This window comes from Fukomys damarensis, unplaced genomic scaffold, assembly GCF_012274545.1.
Source record: "Fukomys damarensis isolate Sample0158 unplaced genomic scaffold, DMR_v1.0_HiC HiC_scaffold_17, whole genome shotgun sequence".
NCBI lineage: Eukaryota > Metazoa > Chordata > Mammalia > Rodentia > Bathyergidae > Fukomys > Fukomys damarensis.
This window is the reverse complement of record NW_022900929.1, coordinates 28,763,377-28,777,092: the sequence shown is the minus strand read 5'-3', so window position 1 is coordinate 28,777,092 and position 13,716 is coordinate 28,763,377. Positions and strand designations below refer to the sequence as shown.

The following is a 13,716-nucleotide window of genomic DNA, read 5'->3' as shown; positions in this document are numbered from 1 at the left end:
CAGGTCTGCATCAGTGTGAAGGCCCTGGGTTCAATCCCAGGTACTGCCAAGAAAAGAGAGAGACACAGAAAGACAAAGCAAGGGGACTTTTTTTTAGCCCTGCTGCTTCCCCAACTGCCCCTTCCGCCCTCTCATGACCTGTGTCAGTGAAGGCAAAGCCATGTCTGACCCAGGACCCAGCAGGGCCAAGGACCGGGCAGGAAGCTTTGTTTTCCAACACGTGTGGCATTTGATTTCTCTTCTGAACCGACAGGGCTCACATAAATTTGGGGGTGAGGGTGTCCGAGGTGACTGCATCTATGGCTCCTTAGACGCCATCACTCTTTTGGGCGCCTTCCCTCCCACACCTCCCTGCCCATGCCTCACCTTTCGGCTGTTGTGCAGGGACCGGACCCTTTCCCAGGTGTGGCTGCAGCTTCGTGGGTCATGCGTCACCTGGAGCCAAGGGTGTCCTTTCCTGTGCATGCTGCAGGACCACACTAGGGGATCCTTGCCCCGCTGCCAAAGCATTGAGACCCAGAGCCATCCAGGGGGCGGCTGGTGTCGGCCCGGAGGGAGTATCCCTCCAGCTCAGCACCCGGCTGTGTCGCCCTGAGCTGCTCCTCTAAACCCATACACTGCCATCCCTTGGGGGCTCGTGCAGAGAACTCCCTCTTTCTGGGCCTTAAAGAACTGCTTTGCCCCCCCAGGTTATCTTCCCTGTGGCCAGAAAGGGGCTCTCAGAGATGGGAGCAGAGAGGCTTTCACCCTTGTTGTGAAATCAGCGCGAGAGCAGTTTCAGTTTTGAGTGAGGCATCTGCACCTCACACCAGGAAGGGAAGCGCACTGTGGGCTGGACAGGGGCAGGGTTCAGACACTCGAAGTGACAGACAGGGCCACCGGAGAGAAGGTGGCTTGTGCCGAGGGAAAGCAGTGCTGTGGGTGGACACTGTCTTCTCCCTGCCTGATTGCCAGTCAGCAGTGAGGAGCAGCTTGCTCCCTGTGGCCCTGTGGCTCCCAGTGGCCCAAGCACAGGGCCCTGGGTGACTCTGTGGTCCCTGCTGCCAGGGGCGCTCTGAGCTGGCCCAGCAGCCCCAGACAGGAGAGGCCACACTGACTTTCGCAGGGATGCAAGGCTTTGGCAGGTTTGGGGCTCCCTGGGGCATGTGTGTGTGCATATGCGTGTGTGTGTGCAGCTCTGGCTGCAGACTGCTTTGCACGCAGAGGGCTCCTCTTCTTTCAGCAGCACTGTAAGCCAGGGCTACAGAGAAAATCCAGCCCGCAGGCGTAAGTCCCTTCAGACCAATCCGCTATGTGTGTGCATCTGTGTCTAAACTAAGTCGTGTGGCAAACCCAACAGTCACAGATGGCGATGGCCTCATTTTGAGCTGACACTCAGATCTGGAAATCCTTAGTTTCCCCTTCTTCTCCCACTCACACATACCCCAGACCACTCTGGCTCTGGTCACTGAGGACCCGTGGAGCTGCTGGGTGCAGTTCCCCGTCTATTCCACAGGGTGGTGTCTGACTGTCCTCTTTCCTGTCCCCTAGTGGACATTCGGAGCCTACAAATCAAAGTCCCACAAAGCCTGAGATAGACGTGGCACTTGCCTGAGTCGTCTTCTGTGTGTGTCATCCATCACTTTTTCTCAGTGACCCATCTAGCTGCACCTGCAACTTCTGAGGCAGTCAGATAGGGTTACGTTAGCTAAGCTGTGAGTTTGGTGCTTACCTTTGGAGGGAGAAACAATTCACTTTTGCTATCAGAAAAAGACTTTCTCAAGAAAAAACCAGTACTGAGTGTCTTGGATGGACACAGGAAGCCGCATCCCCTGCGGGGAGGGTGCTGCTCACCTCAGCCACCATGCAAGAGCCAAGCTGGAACGTGGAGCCCTGCCGGGCTGGCTCCCCACTCCCCTAGCACTGCAGATTTGGGATTTTAGAAGCCATCTGATGCTTAGTCTTGGGCTGTGTGCTGAATCCCACATGCAAGTCCCAGGGTTGGCAGGAGAAGCCGGAGAGGAGTGAGGTCCTGGCACCCTCGGCTGCGTGAGCTGCAACTTGGTTAGAAGTTGTCCAGCGTAGCAGAACTGAGGAGTCTGCTGGATGTGAAAATCGGCCCTGGAGTCCCAGGCGCAGGTGGAGGACGGGTTTGTACAGTGCATCCAGCAGACTTAGTGGTAAAACACAACCTGTTGTCAAAGTGGGGTCAAGTCCCGGAGATGCAGCTGGCACACTGAGGCAGCCCTGTCTGGAGCCGAAGGCAGGGCTGCAGAGGCCAGGTGGGCACATGGGCTGCTGTCCAGATCATATCACTGTGGCCCCACCGGGGCACTAAGCAAAGCGTTTATCAGAGGAGGAGCCATGCACTAAGCCCTGGGCTCTGTCTGCATGCTCTCGCCTGATGGGGTCCTGACCGCAAGGCAGGCGCCCCTGTGATGAACCTGTGGTTGCAGATTCGGGTCTGTCCGGCCTTTGCCTGGGCACCTGGGATGGCAGCAGATGGCAGAGGTCAAACTTGGAGCCATGTGCCGTGGGCACCCACAGGATGGTCTCGTGGAAGCGCCACTCAGGGCCCACGGCCTGCATGAGGACCAGGGAGCCATGCACGCCGTGCAGAGGGTGGAGGGCCAGCGGCCTTACCTGGCATCCGGGGTGTTTGGATCGCGCCCATCTGGGCCGCCTGCTGTGTTCTTCCCTGCTATCTGCTGCAGGAGGCAAGAGAGAGCCGTGCACTCCTCCCTGCAGGGACTCGGCTGCGACCCTGGGGAGGGGCTGCCTTCGCAAATGCTTAGAGCTGCGCTGATGCCAGGCTCTCGCTGGCTTCTGCTGGGAGCCCTGGGTGCCTTGATGCTCAGCATCTCAAGAGCACAGGAGCTGGCCCCACATGAAGCCCTCTGGAGCATTTCACCCTGGGGCCTTGTATGTAAACTCAAAAAGATTTAGCAGCAGCGCATCATGGAAGCAGCCTAAATCCCCATTAGCAGATGAGTGGATAAAGAAAATGTGGTATATACACACCATGGAGTACTACTTGACTAGGAAGAAGGATGACTTTCAGTCATTTGTAAGGAAAATGGATGAATCTTGACACCATAAAACTGAATGAAATAAATCAGACACAGAAGGTTAAGTATCGTATGAGTCTTCTTCTATGAGAAACCATAAATATAAGTAATTTGAAAAGCAAACTAAAAGAGAGGAGATAGGAAACAGGGAGCCCTTTGAATCACCCCAAACCATTCTCATCTCATCCCGGGAGCCGGTCCTGGTGCTGAAAGCATGAGCCGCTGTCGTGGGAGATGGACTGACACAGAGTCACGCACGTGCCAAGGCTGCAAGGCTCACAGGCAGCAAAGCCCAAGTCACAGTGGGCAGCAGGGGCCCGGTGTGGGCTGGGCCAGCGCCCTGCCTGCCACCACACAGGAGGGTGCAGGTGGTGAGTCCAGGTGAGCACACGGCCACTGCTAATAGACATCTGAACCCACAGGTTCCATCTAACTGACCGAGGGATGAGGGGCACTGCACCTGTGGCCTCGCCCGCTTCCCACATGTGAGGGCCGAATGGGGTCACGTCTTTCCCTTTATCAGGCATCTGTCTCGGCCCTGTGTGGGTTCTTTCCTAGCCTCTGAGAGTTAGCAGGCAGCAGAAGCAGCTGAAGACTGGGGTGGCAGGGTGAGGTCCTCTTCTCTGGGAAGGACCTTTCGGCCCTGGCCCTGGCTCTGAGGTGGGCCAGCCGGTGTTCCCACAGGCTGCAGACAGCAGCGAACAGGGTCTTTGTACCTCCTTTCCCAGGGGAGGGAACGGCTCACTGGGGAGAGGCCCCTGCTGACACCCACCTTCTGCTCCCCACAGGGCTGCCTGACAACGCCCAACTCCCCATCTGAGCATCCACGCTCCCTGAGTTTGGGGCCATCCCTGTCCCTGGGCAACGTCTCCGGGGTGTCGGTGAAGTCAGAGATGAAGAAGCGCCAGGCCCCACCGCCTCCCTCAGGCGCCGGGCCACTGGTCCAGGACAAGACACCAGAAAAGGTAGGCGGGAGAAGGCCGTCTTTAATGGGCCCCTCATCCGGCAGCTCCCCAGCTCTTGGCTGTGGCTCCAGCGAGAAGAGTGTTCAGGGTGAACGACTGGGCTCGATTTGGAAACAAAGGCGAGATGCCTCACAGCTTCGTTGTGGGACAGGGAAGGATTTCGAGACCCTCTGACCTTCACCGAAACTGTTTGTTTGTGGGACATCAGAAGGGCGTGGTACCTTGAGAAATCGGGAGCATGTGACAGTAACCCGGGTCCCGGGAATGCTGACCATGTCTGCTGGCTGCACTGCGGCGGGTTCTCTGAAGGGTCTGCAGGGGAGCAGCCTGCGGTCTGTGTGTCCCCTTAGCCCTTCGAAGCCCTTGCTGCTTTCCAGAGTCCTCTGCCACGTCCTTCCCTGGTGTCAAAGCACCAGGGCTGATGCTGCAAACAGGACTTGAAACCTCAAGCCCTCCCTTTTCACAGCATTGGCGCTTCTGGGCAGCACCATCAAACCGTGGCTTTCTTTCCCATGGCTTCAGTTAACTGCAGTCAAGGGCAGCCCCAAAATACTAACTGGAAAACTCCAGAAACTGTTCATATTTTCAATTCCACTCTCCTGACATCTCCGCAGTCAGGCTGCATCCTGCCAGGGACAGAAATCATCCCTGGGTGCAGCTTGTCCGCACCGTATGTGCTACTCTCCTGTCAGTCTCCCTGGAGCTGTGGCATGAGGGATGCTGGTCCTGAACTCACTTTTCTGTGAGCAAGGAACCCTCATTTCATTTGCATAAGGCCCCAGAGTGCAGAGCTGTGGAGCTGGCAGCTGGAATAAAGCAGCATGAGCTGTCAAGGTCATCTTCCAAGCTAAAGGTGGCGCTCAACCCTAGGAAAACCCTCGTGTTTGGTTTGGTCCCATGGCAGCACCAACCCAAGGTCTGCTAATGTGTGCCCCCTGCAAACAGGGAAACAGCTACAGCTCCTGTTTCCCCCACATAGACCGGAGCACTCAGAAACAGGAAGCTTCCTGCTCTGACTCCCGCCTGAGTGGACGGCTGAGCAGAACTATCCAGGGCAGTCAGGTGGCAGCTCCGTGTGTCCCACAGGGTGTCTGCAGTAGGGCCACTTGGGCTCTGGGGGCCCAGCCACTGCAGTGTCTCCGAGACGGCCCACCCCAGCACCAACACCGTGGTGCAGCAAGGCTGCTTTCCCTTCCTGACCCCTGGCATCCCTCAGTGTGTCCCCGTGTCATCAACCTTGGCACATCACAGCCCTGCTAGTCTTTAAGTTCCAGCCCTCTCTTGCTTGTTTCCTTACAATGTAAAGAAACCAAGTCCAGACCCCTCCAGGCTTGGCCCTGGGGTCTCCGGCAGCAGGTGCCTCAGCCCACCTCCACAGCAGTCCTGACACCCTCACTGCTCTGTCCGTCTGTCTGTCCATCTGACTCTGCATGGCCCATCTGGCTCAGTCTGGCTCTGCTAGCTGATCCTTTGGTCCTCCTTCCCTGTCCACCCAGTGTGTCCTTCACTTCAGTCCCCTGGACTTCCTTTTAGGGTTTTGAACCTAAAATGTCCTGAGGGCCTCCTCTGTGTGATGGTGGTGGGTCATGGGTTCATCCGTGGCTGAGTCTGTGGCTGACTGTGCTGTAAGAGGCAGGGCCTGGCTGGAGGGGTCCCTGAGGGACCCAGAGTATGCAAGCCTGTCCGTGGCTCCTCCCTCCTCTGGCCACTTCCAGGCACCATGCAGGGCGCCACCCTCCTCCACCAGGCTCTTCTGCCATGCCCATCCCTCCTGAGCCCAAATCAGCCTGTCCTCTGTTAAGCGGAGGGTATCGGGTGATGAAGGCACCACGAGGCCCCACATCCAGACCTCCTTATCCGTGTCCTTGAAAGGTGGCACAAAAGCCTTACTGCAGCATTTCCTCACTCCACCCATGCTTTGTGAACTCCCCACGATACCGTGTGATATTCTGGTGAATTAGTCCCAGGGAGCCAGCACCTTGCTGGGCATCTGCACCATGCCCTGAAGCACCCAGATGGGCGCGGGCAGCCCTGGGACTGTCACGGAATGTCCCCTTCTGTGCTTGGTGAGAGCTGAGCTTCTGCCACAACGTTAGCTGTTTTCTATCCCTACCCAGGAGTATCTTTTTGCTGATGGTTGGGATAGGTTACTTCTTCGTGGTGAGCTATGAATCCACAGTCCGTATTCCGTGAGACTTGCTTGACATAAGGGAGTGGAGTGCACCTGGCCCACAGAAGTCCTGTGCCACTGCCTGGCGTCCTCGCCCCAGAACGAGCCAGAGGCAGGGCCTGGCTGGAGCTTAGGCCCTGCCTGAGTGGAGAAGTGAACAGCAAGTAGTGGGTTGGGGATTCTGGACCGAAGCTGGATGCAGGGTGAGCAGAGCTCCCTCAGAGGCAGTGAGAGCTTTTTGCTGAAATCCGTTTTGTTTGGTCCAGAAGCAAGAGAGGGATGGCTCCCTTTGAGCAGACCAGGGCGTGTGCGCAAGACTGAAGAGTTTGCTGTGAACGTGCCTTTTCTCTCCTCTGTTCAATGAGAGGTATTTTGTCCTAGCAGATTTCTGGGAAAGGAATCCAAAAGTGCTTTGTCATCCTGGATGGGGAACAGTGTCAGCCCCTGCACTGTGAACTTCCTTCCATTCGAAGATGAGAAGCTCCTGGATAAGGTGGGAGGTTCATTTTGAAGGACAGGACTCGCTTATAAGAAAATGAGCAACCGTGTATTCTTATTTCAAAGCCTTATTTCCCTCTCAAATAGACAGACAAATTTAGTAATGACTTATTCAGGTCTTGCATCAGTTGTAGCCTCATCCAGCTCACCCAAAAGTTAAAGAGAATGTAATCATCGTATCATTGTTTGCTACCTGACTGTGCACATAATCCCATTATGAGTATTTATTATTTCCAAAAGCATTTTTTTTCCTTTCTTTTCTTTATTTTTCTTTTTCTTTCTTTCTTTTTTTTTTTTTTTCTGGTACCAGAGATCAAATTTAAGACCTTTAGAGGCAGGTGGCGGAACCACTGAGCTAAATCCCCAGCCCTCAAAAAGCATTTTTCAAAGTGATTTTTCCAGAGTTGTTAGAGCCTGGGAAATCTGTGTGGCCCCCTGCTGCGCTGTGCAGTGATGGTGGTGGGTGACAGCCCTCTTTGGAGCCCCACGGTACTGACCTGCTTTTGACCTCGTCCACACTCAGGGCTGTAGGCTCAGTCAGCGTTTTTTGTACTGCAGATTGAACCTAGGGCCTTTGCACTGAGTTACATCCCCTGCCCTTCTTTTATTTCTTGTTTTGAGATAGGGTCTCACTAAGTCATGATGTTGTCCAGGCAACCCCAGAACTTTTGACCCTCCTGCTGCAGTCTCCCAAAGTTCTGGAATCACATGTGTGTGCCACTGTGCTGGAGACACTCATATCCAGGCCCCGCCCTCGGGGTTCTGACAGGTGGCCTGGGAGGAGCCTGGGGCCTGCGTTCCACATGTTTCTGGCCAGGCCCTCAGCTGCGGCTCTCTGTGGGACCCCACTTTGAGAACTACCTCTCCGTGGTACCTGCTAAGGATTCTGGGTAATGATCTGTGTAGCCCTGGAGGGACGCAGCCTGTGGCAGAGTCACCCAGCACCAGTGGGGTAGGCACAGTTGTCCCCTCAGACCCACACCGCACCTGCAGACTCAACTTCCTGGGCGGAGGACGGGGGCAAAACCATACAGAATGGTTGTCATTATTTTACAAAAATACAGCGGTTTTATAGCACTTACATTGTGCTGGCTTGATTAGCCATCAGAGGTGATTTACAGTCCATGTGCAGTTGCTGCTCTACTGATTTACAGACCCTGTGCACATGCACGCGTGTGTGCGTGTATGTGTGTAGGGACCTAGTCACAGCCAAGGGAGGAGTCACTGGGACTGTGTCAGTGTGGTATTCAGAGGAGGGTGGGCGGAGCTCCAGCCACACCTCTCTGCTTTTATGTGCACTGCTCACCTGCAGCGAGTAACAGTTTGGGAAGCTGCAGCCCTGAATGCTGTGCGGAGAGAGAGAGAGAGAGAGAGAGAGAGAGCACTGTGCAGGAAAAAGACAGAGACCCTGTTGACAGGGTGTGCAGAGCTGGGCAGAGACAGAAAAGGTGGCCTCACTGAGTGGTGCTGGACTACTAGATCATAACTGAGGGGTACACGTTTTTGTTTATCTGGAGGTACTTGGGATTGAATCCAGGGCCTTGGCACTGAGTTTCATCCTCAGCCCTTTTACTTATTTATTTTAATTTTCATCTTGAGACAGGATCTCACTAAATTGCCCAGGCTGGACTTGAACTTATGATCTGCCTCAGCCTCCCAGAGTGCTGCAGTGACAGGTATATGCCACCACGCCCAACTGCTATTTTGTATAATGAGGGTCAGGATGTGGTTCTGGGTGTCCTCGGATGATCCTGCCTCACCCTGGGCCTTGGACTGCTCTAGCAGGGACCCAGAGACGGCCCAACCCGCTGCTCTGGGACTCCGCAAGGACCCAGGACCGCATGCGCAGTGTGAGTGCGCTCAGGGAGCAGGGCAGCTCCTACAGATCCCTGGTCCCACTTCCCCTGCCAGACAGGAGACCAGGTATGGTGCCTGGGCCCCACGGGAAGTGGTACACAGCCTGGGGGGTGCTGGCCCGGTCCTGGGGCCTGAGCAGCAGGTACCCAGCAGGGGCCAGGCTGTGGCGAGGGTGGATGATAACTGCTAACTGGGTGCATTTAAAGGCGAGGTGCACGGTAGCTATAGATACCCACAGTCTGCACAAAGGCTCCCCCAGGCCAGCACAGATGAAGCCCACACCTCCCTTCCGAATACTGAGCACACCCCAACCCAAAGCTTCGGAGGGCTGTGTGCTGCCCGCTCCCCAAATCCTGCCACTCTCTAGGGAACAGGAGAACAGAGTGCTGCCATGCTGCCGGCTCCAGGGCACACGCCGGTGACCCCACCAGTGGGGAGGCTGAGGCAGGAGGTTGGCAAGTTTGAGTGCTAGCTGGATGACCTAGGGAGGCCACGTTTCATAGTAAAAGGTCTGGAGATGTAGTTGAAGGTAGAGACTGGGCCAAGCTGGGCCTGATGCTGGCACCCCGAAGCCCTTGTGAGCAGAGTGGCCCAGTCTTTGCAGCATGGTGAGGCTTTGAGCCTCAGTTCTGGAACATGGCCCAGGGAGGTGGCCACCAGCTATGCGCCAGGCCCGTTTCACTGTAGTGAGTGGTTCAGGAACGGCCACGGCACTCCCCAGGCATCTGTCCTGCGCTGCCGAAGGGCCAGGCTCACCCTGTTCCCTCCAGGAAGTGCTGGCAGCACAGCAGACTGCCAGTTACCCAGTCCTGATCCAGAGCCTATGCCCCACAGGGTATTTGTGGAGCAGCTGCTAAGCGCCTGGAAAAGTACAGCTCAGTGTTCCCCAGTCTGAATCCTCGAGCATCCACCACATGGAGATGCCGCAATCCTCACCCGAGGCCTGGGTGACCCTGTGCCTTAGGGAGGTAACGGGAGCCTTGCTGTCGGAGCTCCACTTCCGGGTCTGGTAACTAGGATACCACCGGAAGTCATAAAACTCTGCCCAGGCTTCCAGAGACAGCTTCACTGAGAATTGAGTGTCCCTTTGATTGTTCTCAAACTTAAAGTCTATCACGCCTGTCATCCCAGCACTCTAGGAGGCTTCAATAGGAAGGTCACAAATTTGAGCCCTGCCCGGGCACCTTAGGGAGACTCTGTCTCAAATAAAAAACAAGAAAGGGCCAGGGATGTAGCTCAGTGGGAAGGTCCTGGGTTCCATCTGCCAGTGCTGAGCCCTGACCTACTGGGTTGTGCTGGATGATGCTCCTGAGCAAGGACCCCAGGACGTGCCACATTATCCTGGGAGCCTGTGAGCTGGGCCAAGGCCCTGTGGCCAGCACAGCTGCAGACCGGTGCCTGTCTTGCCTCTCCAGTCCCTTCCTGTCCCTTTCTCCAGGTTCCTTACCTGTAATCATGGAATGGGCACTTGTGTCCTTGCTCACGGACCACAACCATAGACCCAGGACAAAAGCCATGCTTCTAGCAAGGGTGTGCAGAGCTGGGCAGAGACAGAAAAGGTGGCCTCACTGAGTGGTGCTGGACTACTAGATCATAACTGAGGGGTACACGTTTTTGTTTATCTGGAGGTACTTGGGATTGAATCCAGGGCCTTGGCACTGAGTTTCATCCTCAGCCCTTTTACTTATTTATTTTAATTTTCATCTTGAGACAGGATCTCACTAAATTGCCCAGGCTGGACTTGAACTTATGATCTGCCTCAGCCTCCCAGAGTGCTGCAGTGACAGGTATATGCCACCACGCCCAACTGCTATTTTGTATAATGAGGGTCAGGATGTGGTTCTGGGTGTCCTCGGATGATCCTGCCTCACCCTGGGCCTTGGACTGTTCTAGCAGGGACTCAGAGACGGCCCAACCCGCTGCTCTGGGACTTGGGACTCCGATCTGGGTGTCCTCGGATGATCCTGCCTCACCCTGGGCCTTGGACTGTTCTAGCAGGGACTCAGAGACGGCCCAACCCGCTGCTCTGGGACTCCGCAAGGACCCAGGACCGCATGTGCAGTGTGAGTGCGCTCAGGGAGCAGGGCAGCTCCCACAGATCCCTGGTCCCACTTCCCCTGCCAGACAGGAGACCAGGTATGGTGCCTGGGCCCCACGGGAAGTGGTACACAGCCTGGGGGGTGCTGGCCCGGTCCTGGGGCCTGAGCAGCAGGTACCCAGCAGGGGCCAGGCTGTGGCGAGGGTGGATGATAACTGCTAACTGGGTGCATTTAAAGGCGAGGTGCACGGTAGCTATAGATACCCACAGTCTGCACAAAGGCTCCCCCAGGCCAGCACAGATGAAGCCCACACCTCCCTTCCGAATACTGAGCACACCCCAACCCAAAGCTTCGGAGGGCTGTGTGCTGCCCGCTCCCCAAATCCTGCCACTCTCTAGGGAACAGGAGAACAGAGTGCTGCCATGCTGCCGGCTCCAGGGCACACGCCGGTGACCCCACCAGTGGGGAGGCTGAGGCAGGAGGTTGGCAAGTTTGAGTGCTAGCTGGATGACCTAGGGAGGCCACGTTTCATAGTAAAAGGTCTGGAGATGTAGTTGAAGGTAGAGACTGGGCCAAGCTGGGCCTGATGCTGGCACCCCGAAGCCCTTGTGAGCAGAGTGGCCCAGTCTTTGCAGCATGGTGAGGCTTTGAGCCTCAGTTCTGGAACATGGCCCAGGGAGGTGGCCACCAGCTATGCGCCAGGCCCGTTTCACTGTAGTGAGTGGTTCAGGAACGGCCACGGCACTCCCCAGGCATCTGTCCTGCGCTGCCGAAGGGCCAGGCTCACCCTGTTCCCTCCAGGAAGTGCTGGCAGCACAGCAGACTGCCAGTTACCCAGTCCTGATCCAGAGCCTATGCCCCACAGGGTATTTGTGGAGCAGCTGCTAAGCGCCTGGAAAAGTACAGCTCAGTGTTCCCCAGTCTGAATCCTCGAGCATCCACCACATGGAGATGCCGCAATCCTCACCCGAGGCCTGGGTGACCCTGTGCCTTAGGGAGGTAACGGGAGCCTTGCTGTCGGAGCTCCACTTCCGGGTCTGGTAACTAGGATACCACCGGAAGTCATAAAACTCTGCCCAGGCTTCCAGAGACAGCTTCACTGAGAATTGAGTGTCCCTTTGATTGTTCTCAAACTTAAAGTCTATCACGCCTGTCATCCCAGCACTCTAGGAGGCTTCAATAGGAAGGTCACAAATTTGAGCCCTGCCCGGGCACCTTAGGGAGACTCTGTCTCAAATAAAAAACAAGAAAGGGCCAGGGATGTAGCTCAGTGGGAAGGTCCTGGGTTCCATCTGCCAGTGCTGAGCCCTGACCTACTGGGTTATGCTGGATGATGCTCCTGAGCAAGGACCCCAGGACGTGCCACCTTATCCTGGGAGCCTGTGAGCTGGGCCAAGGCCCTGTGGCCAGCACAGCTGCAGACCGGTGCCCGTCTTGCCTCTCCAGTCCCTCCCTGTCCCTTTCTCCAGGTTCCTTACCTGTAATCATGGAACGGGCACTTGTGTCCTTGCTCACGGACCACAACCATAGACCCAGGACAAAAGCCATGCTTCTAGGACGTGCCACCTTATCCTGGGAGCCTGTGAGCTGGGCCAAGGCCCTGTGGCCAGCACAGCTGCAGACCGGTGCCCGTCTTGCCTCTCCAGTCCCTCCCTGTCCCTTTCTCCAGGTTCCTTACCTGTAATCATGGAACGGGCACTTGTGTCCTTGCTCACGGACCACAACCATAGACCCAGGACAAAAGCCATGCTTCTAGCTTCTAGCAAGTGCACACGTGCGCGTGCGCGCATGTGTATGAGTGTGTGTGTCCCACCTCTGCTGCCATGGGTATAGTGCCTCCCTGTGACTCACTTTACATAACTAGGCCGTTGCCCGAGTGGTATCCCTTGCTCCCCTGAGGTGAGGAAACTGAGTCCCAGGCTCATGGAACTGCATGGCGAGGTGACTTTGGAGCCAGTCCCCCAGCTGTCCCACCCTTCAGACCTGGCAGACCTACCCCTTCCTCGCTGCTCACCGAGTCACACGGTTTTGTGCTCTAAAACACCAGGGTACAGTAGCAGGTGTCCCCAAGAGGGTCAGGAACACGCAAGGAAACCACTGTAGGTGTCAGGCACAGGCCTCTCTCCTGAGTATTCAAACCCACAGGTACAGAACGACAGGTGACTCTGGAGGGACAGCTGTACTTTAGCTGAGAAAATAGATTCACCAGAATGCAAGAGCTACATTCAGATGTTTACCCCGAATCCTGCAGCGGTGGGAAGAGTACAACCCAGAACTCAAGAAGGTAGTGTTGGTTGAACATGAGAAAGAATTTTCTCATGGCATGGAGGTGCACACCTGCAGTAACCCCAGCACTCAGGGAGGCTGAGACATCAGGACTGCAAGTTTGAGCCCACTCCAGAAAACTTAGCAGTTTAGCAAGACCCTGTCTCAAAATTAAAGATGGCTGGGGAAGTAGCTCAGTGCAAAGGCCCTGAGGTTCAATCCTCTGTAAGGCAAAAAGAGACTTTTGAGTAAATAGTCTAACTAGTGAGAAATGTAGTTGTTTGGGTTTGTGCTAATTCCTTTTGGAGATAAATCGGTCTTGTTTGCACTCTGAAATGGAAAGTGGAACTCAGCCACCCACCGGGGCACCTGCCATTCCAGGGCCCCCGTGTCATGGTCACACTGGTCAGTCGCTCCCATTGGTGTCACTCTCATCCCGGACTCAGGCATTTTCCTCATTACGGCTCTGCCTGTCCCCTGTATCCCCCGTCGCTGTGCTTCTTGGGATAAGGAAATCCCTAAAATTGTGATCCCAGTGCTTCCCCACCTTGGCATCCTGCCCCTTATTTACTTGTTTGTTTGCTAGTTTCAGGGTATTTTGAAACAGTCCCACTCTGAGTCCAGGCTGTTCATGAACTCACTGTGTAGCCCAGGCTGGCCTCAGAACATTTAGTGATCCTCCTGCCTCATCCTCCTGAGTGCCAGAATCACAGGAGTACACCACCACCATGACATACCTTATTTACTTTGCTAGTTTCAGGGTATTTTGAAACAGTCCCACTCTGAGTCCAGGCTGTTCATGAACTCATTGTGTAGCCCAGGCTGGCCTCAGAACATTTAGTGATCCTCCTGCCTCATCCTCCTGACTCCTGAGT

The 13,716-nt window shown here is 55.6% G+C and overlaps 1 protein-coding gene across 1 annotated transcript in view; it reads left to right on the top strand.

Annotated features, from left to right (window-relative positions):
• The window catches only part of Cobl (cordon-bleu WH2 repeat protein), a 144,622-nt gene that overhangs the window by 55,703 nt on the left and 75,203 nt on the right, over positions 1–13,716 (top strand). The window contains exon 11 of the mRNA XM_033765283.1: positions 3,836–4,012. Within this exon, the coding sequence (XP_033621174.1) occupies positions 3,836–4,012 (177 nt within the window). The remainder of the gene's footprint in view (positions 1–3,835; positions 4,013–13,716) is intronic.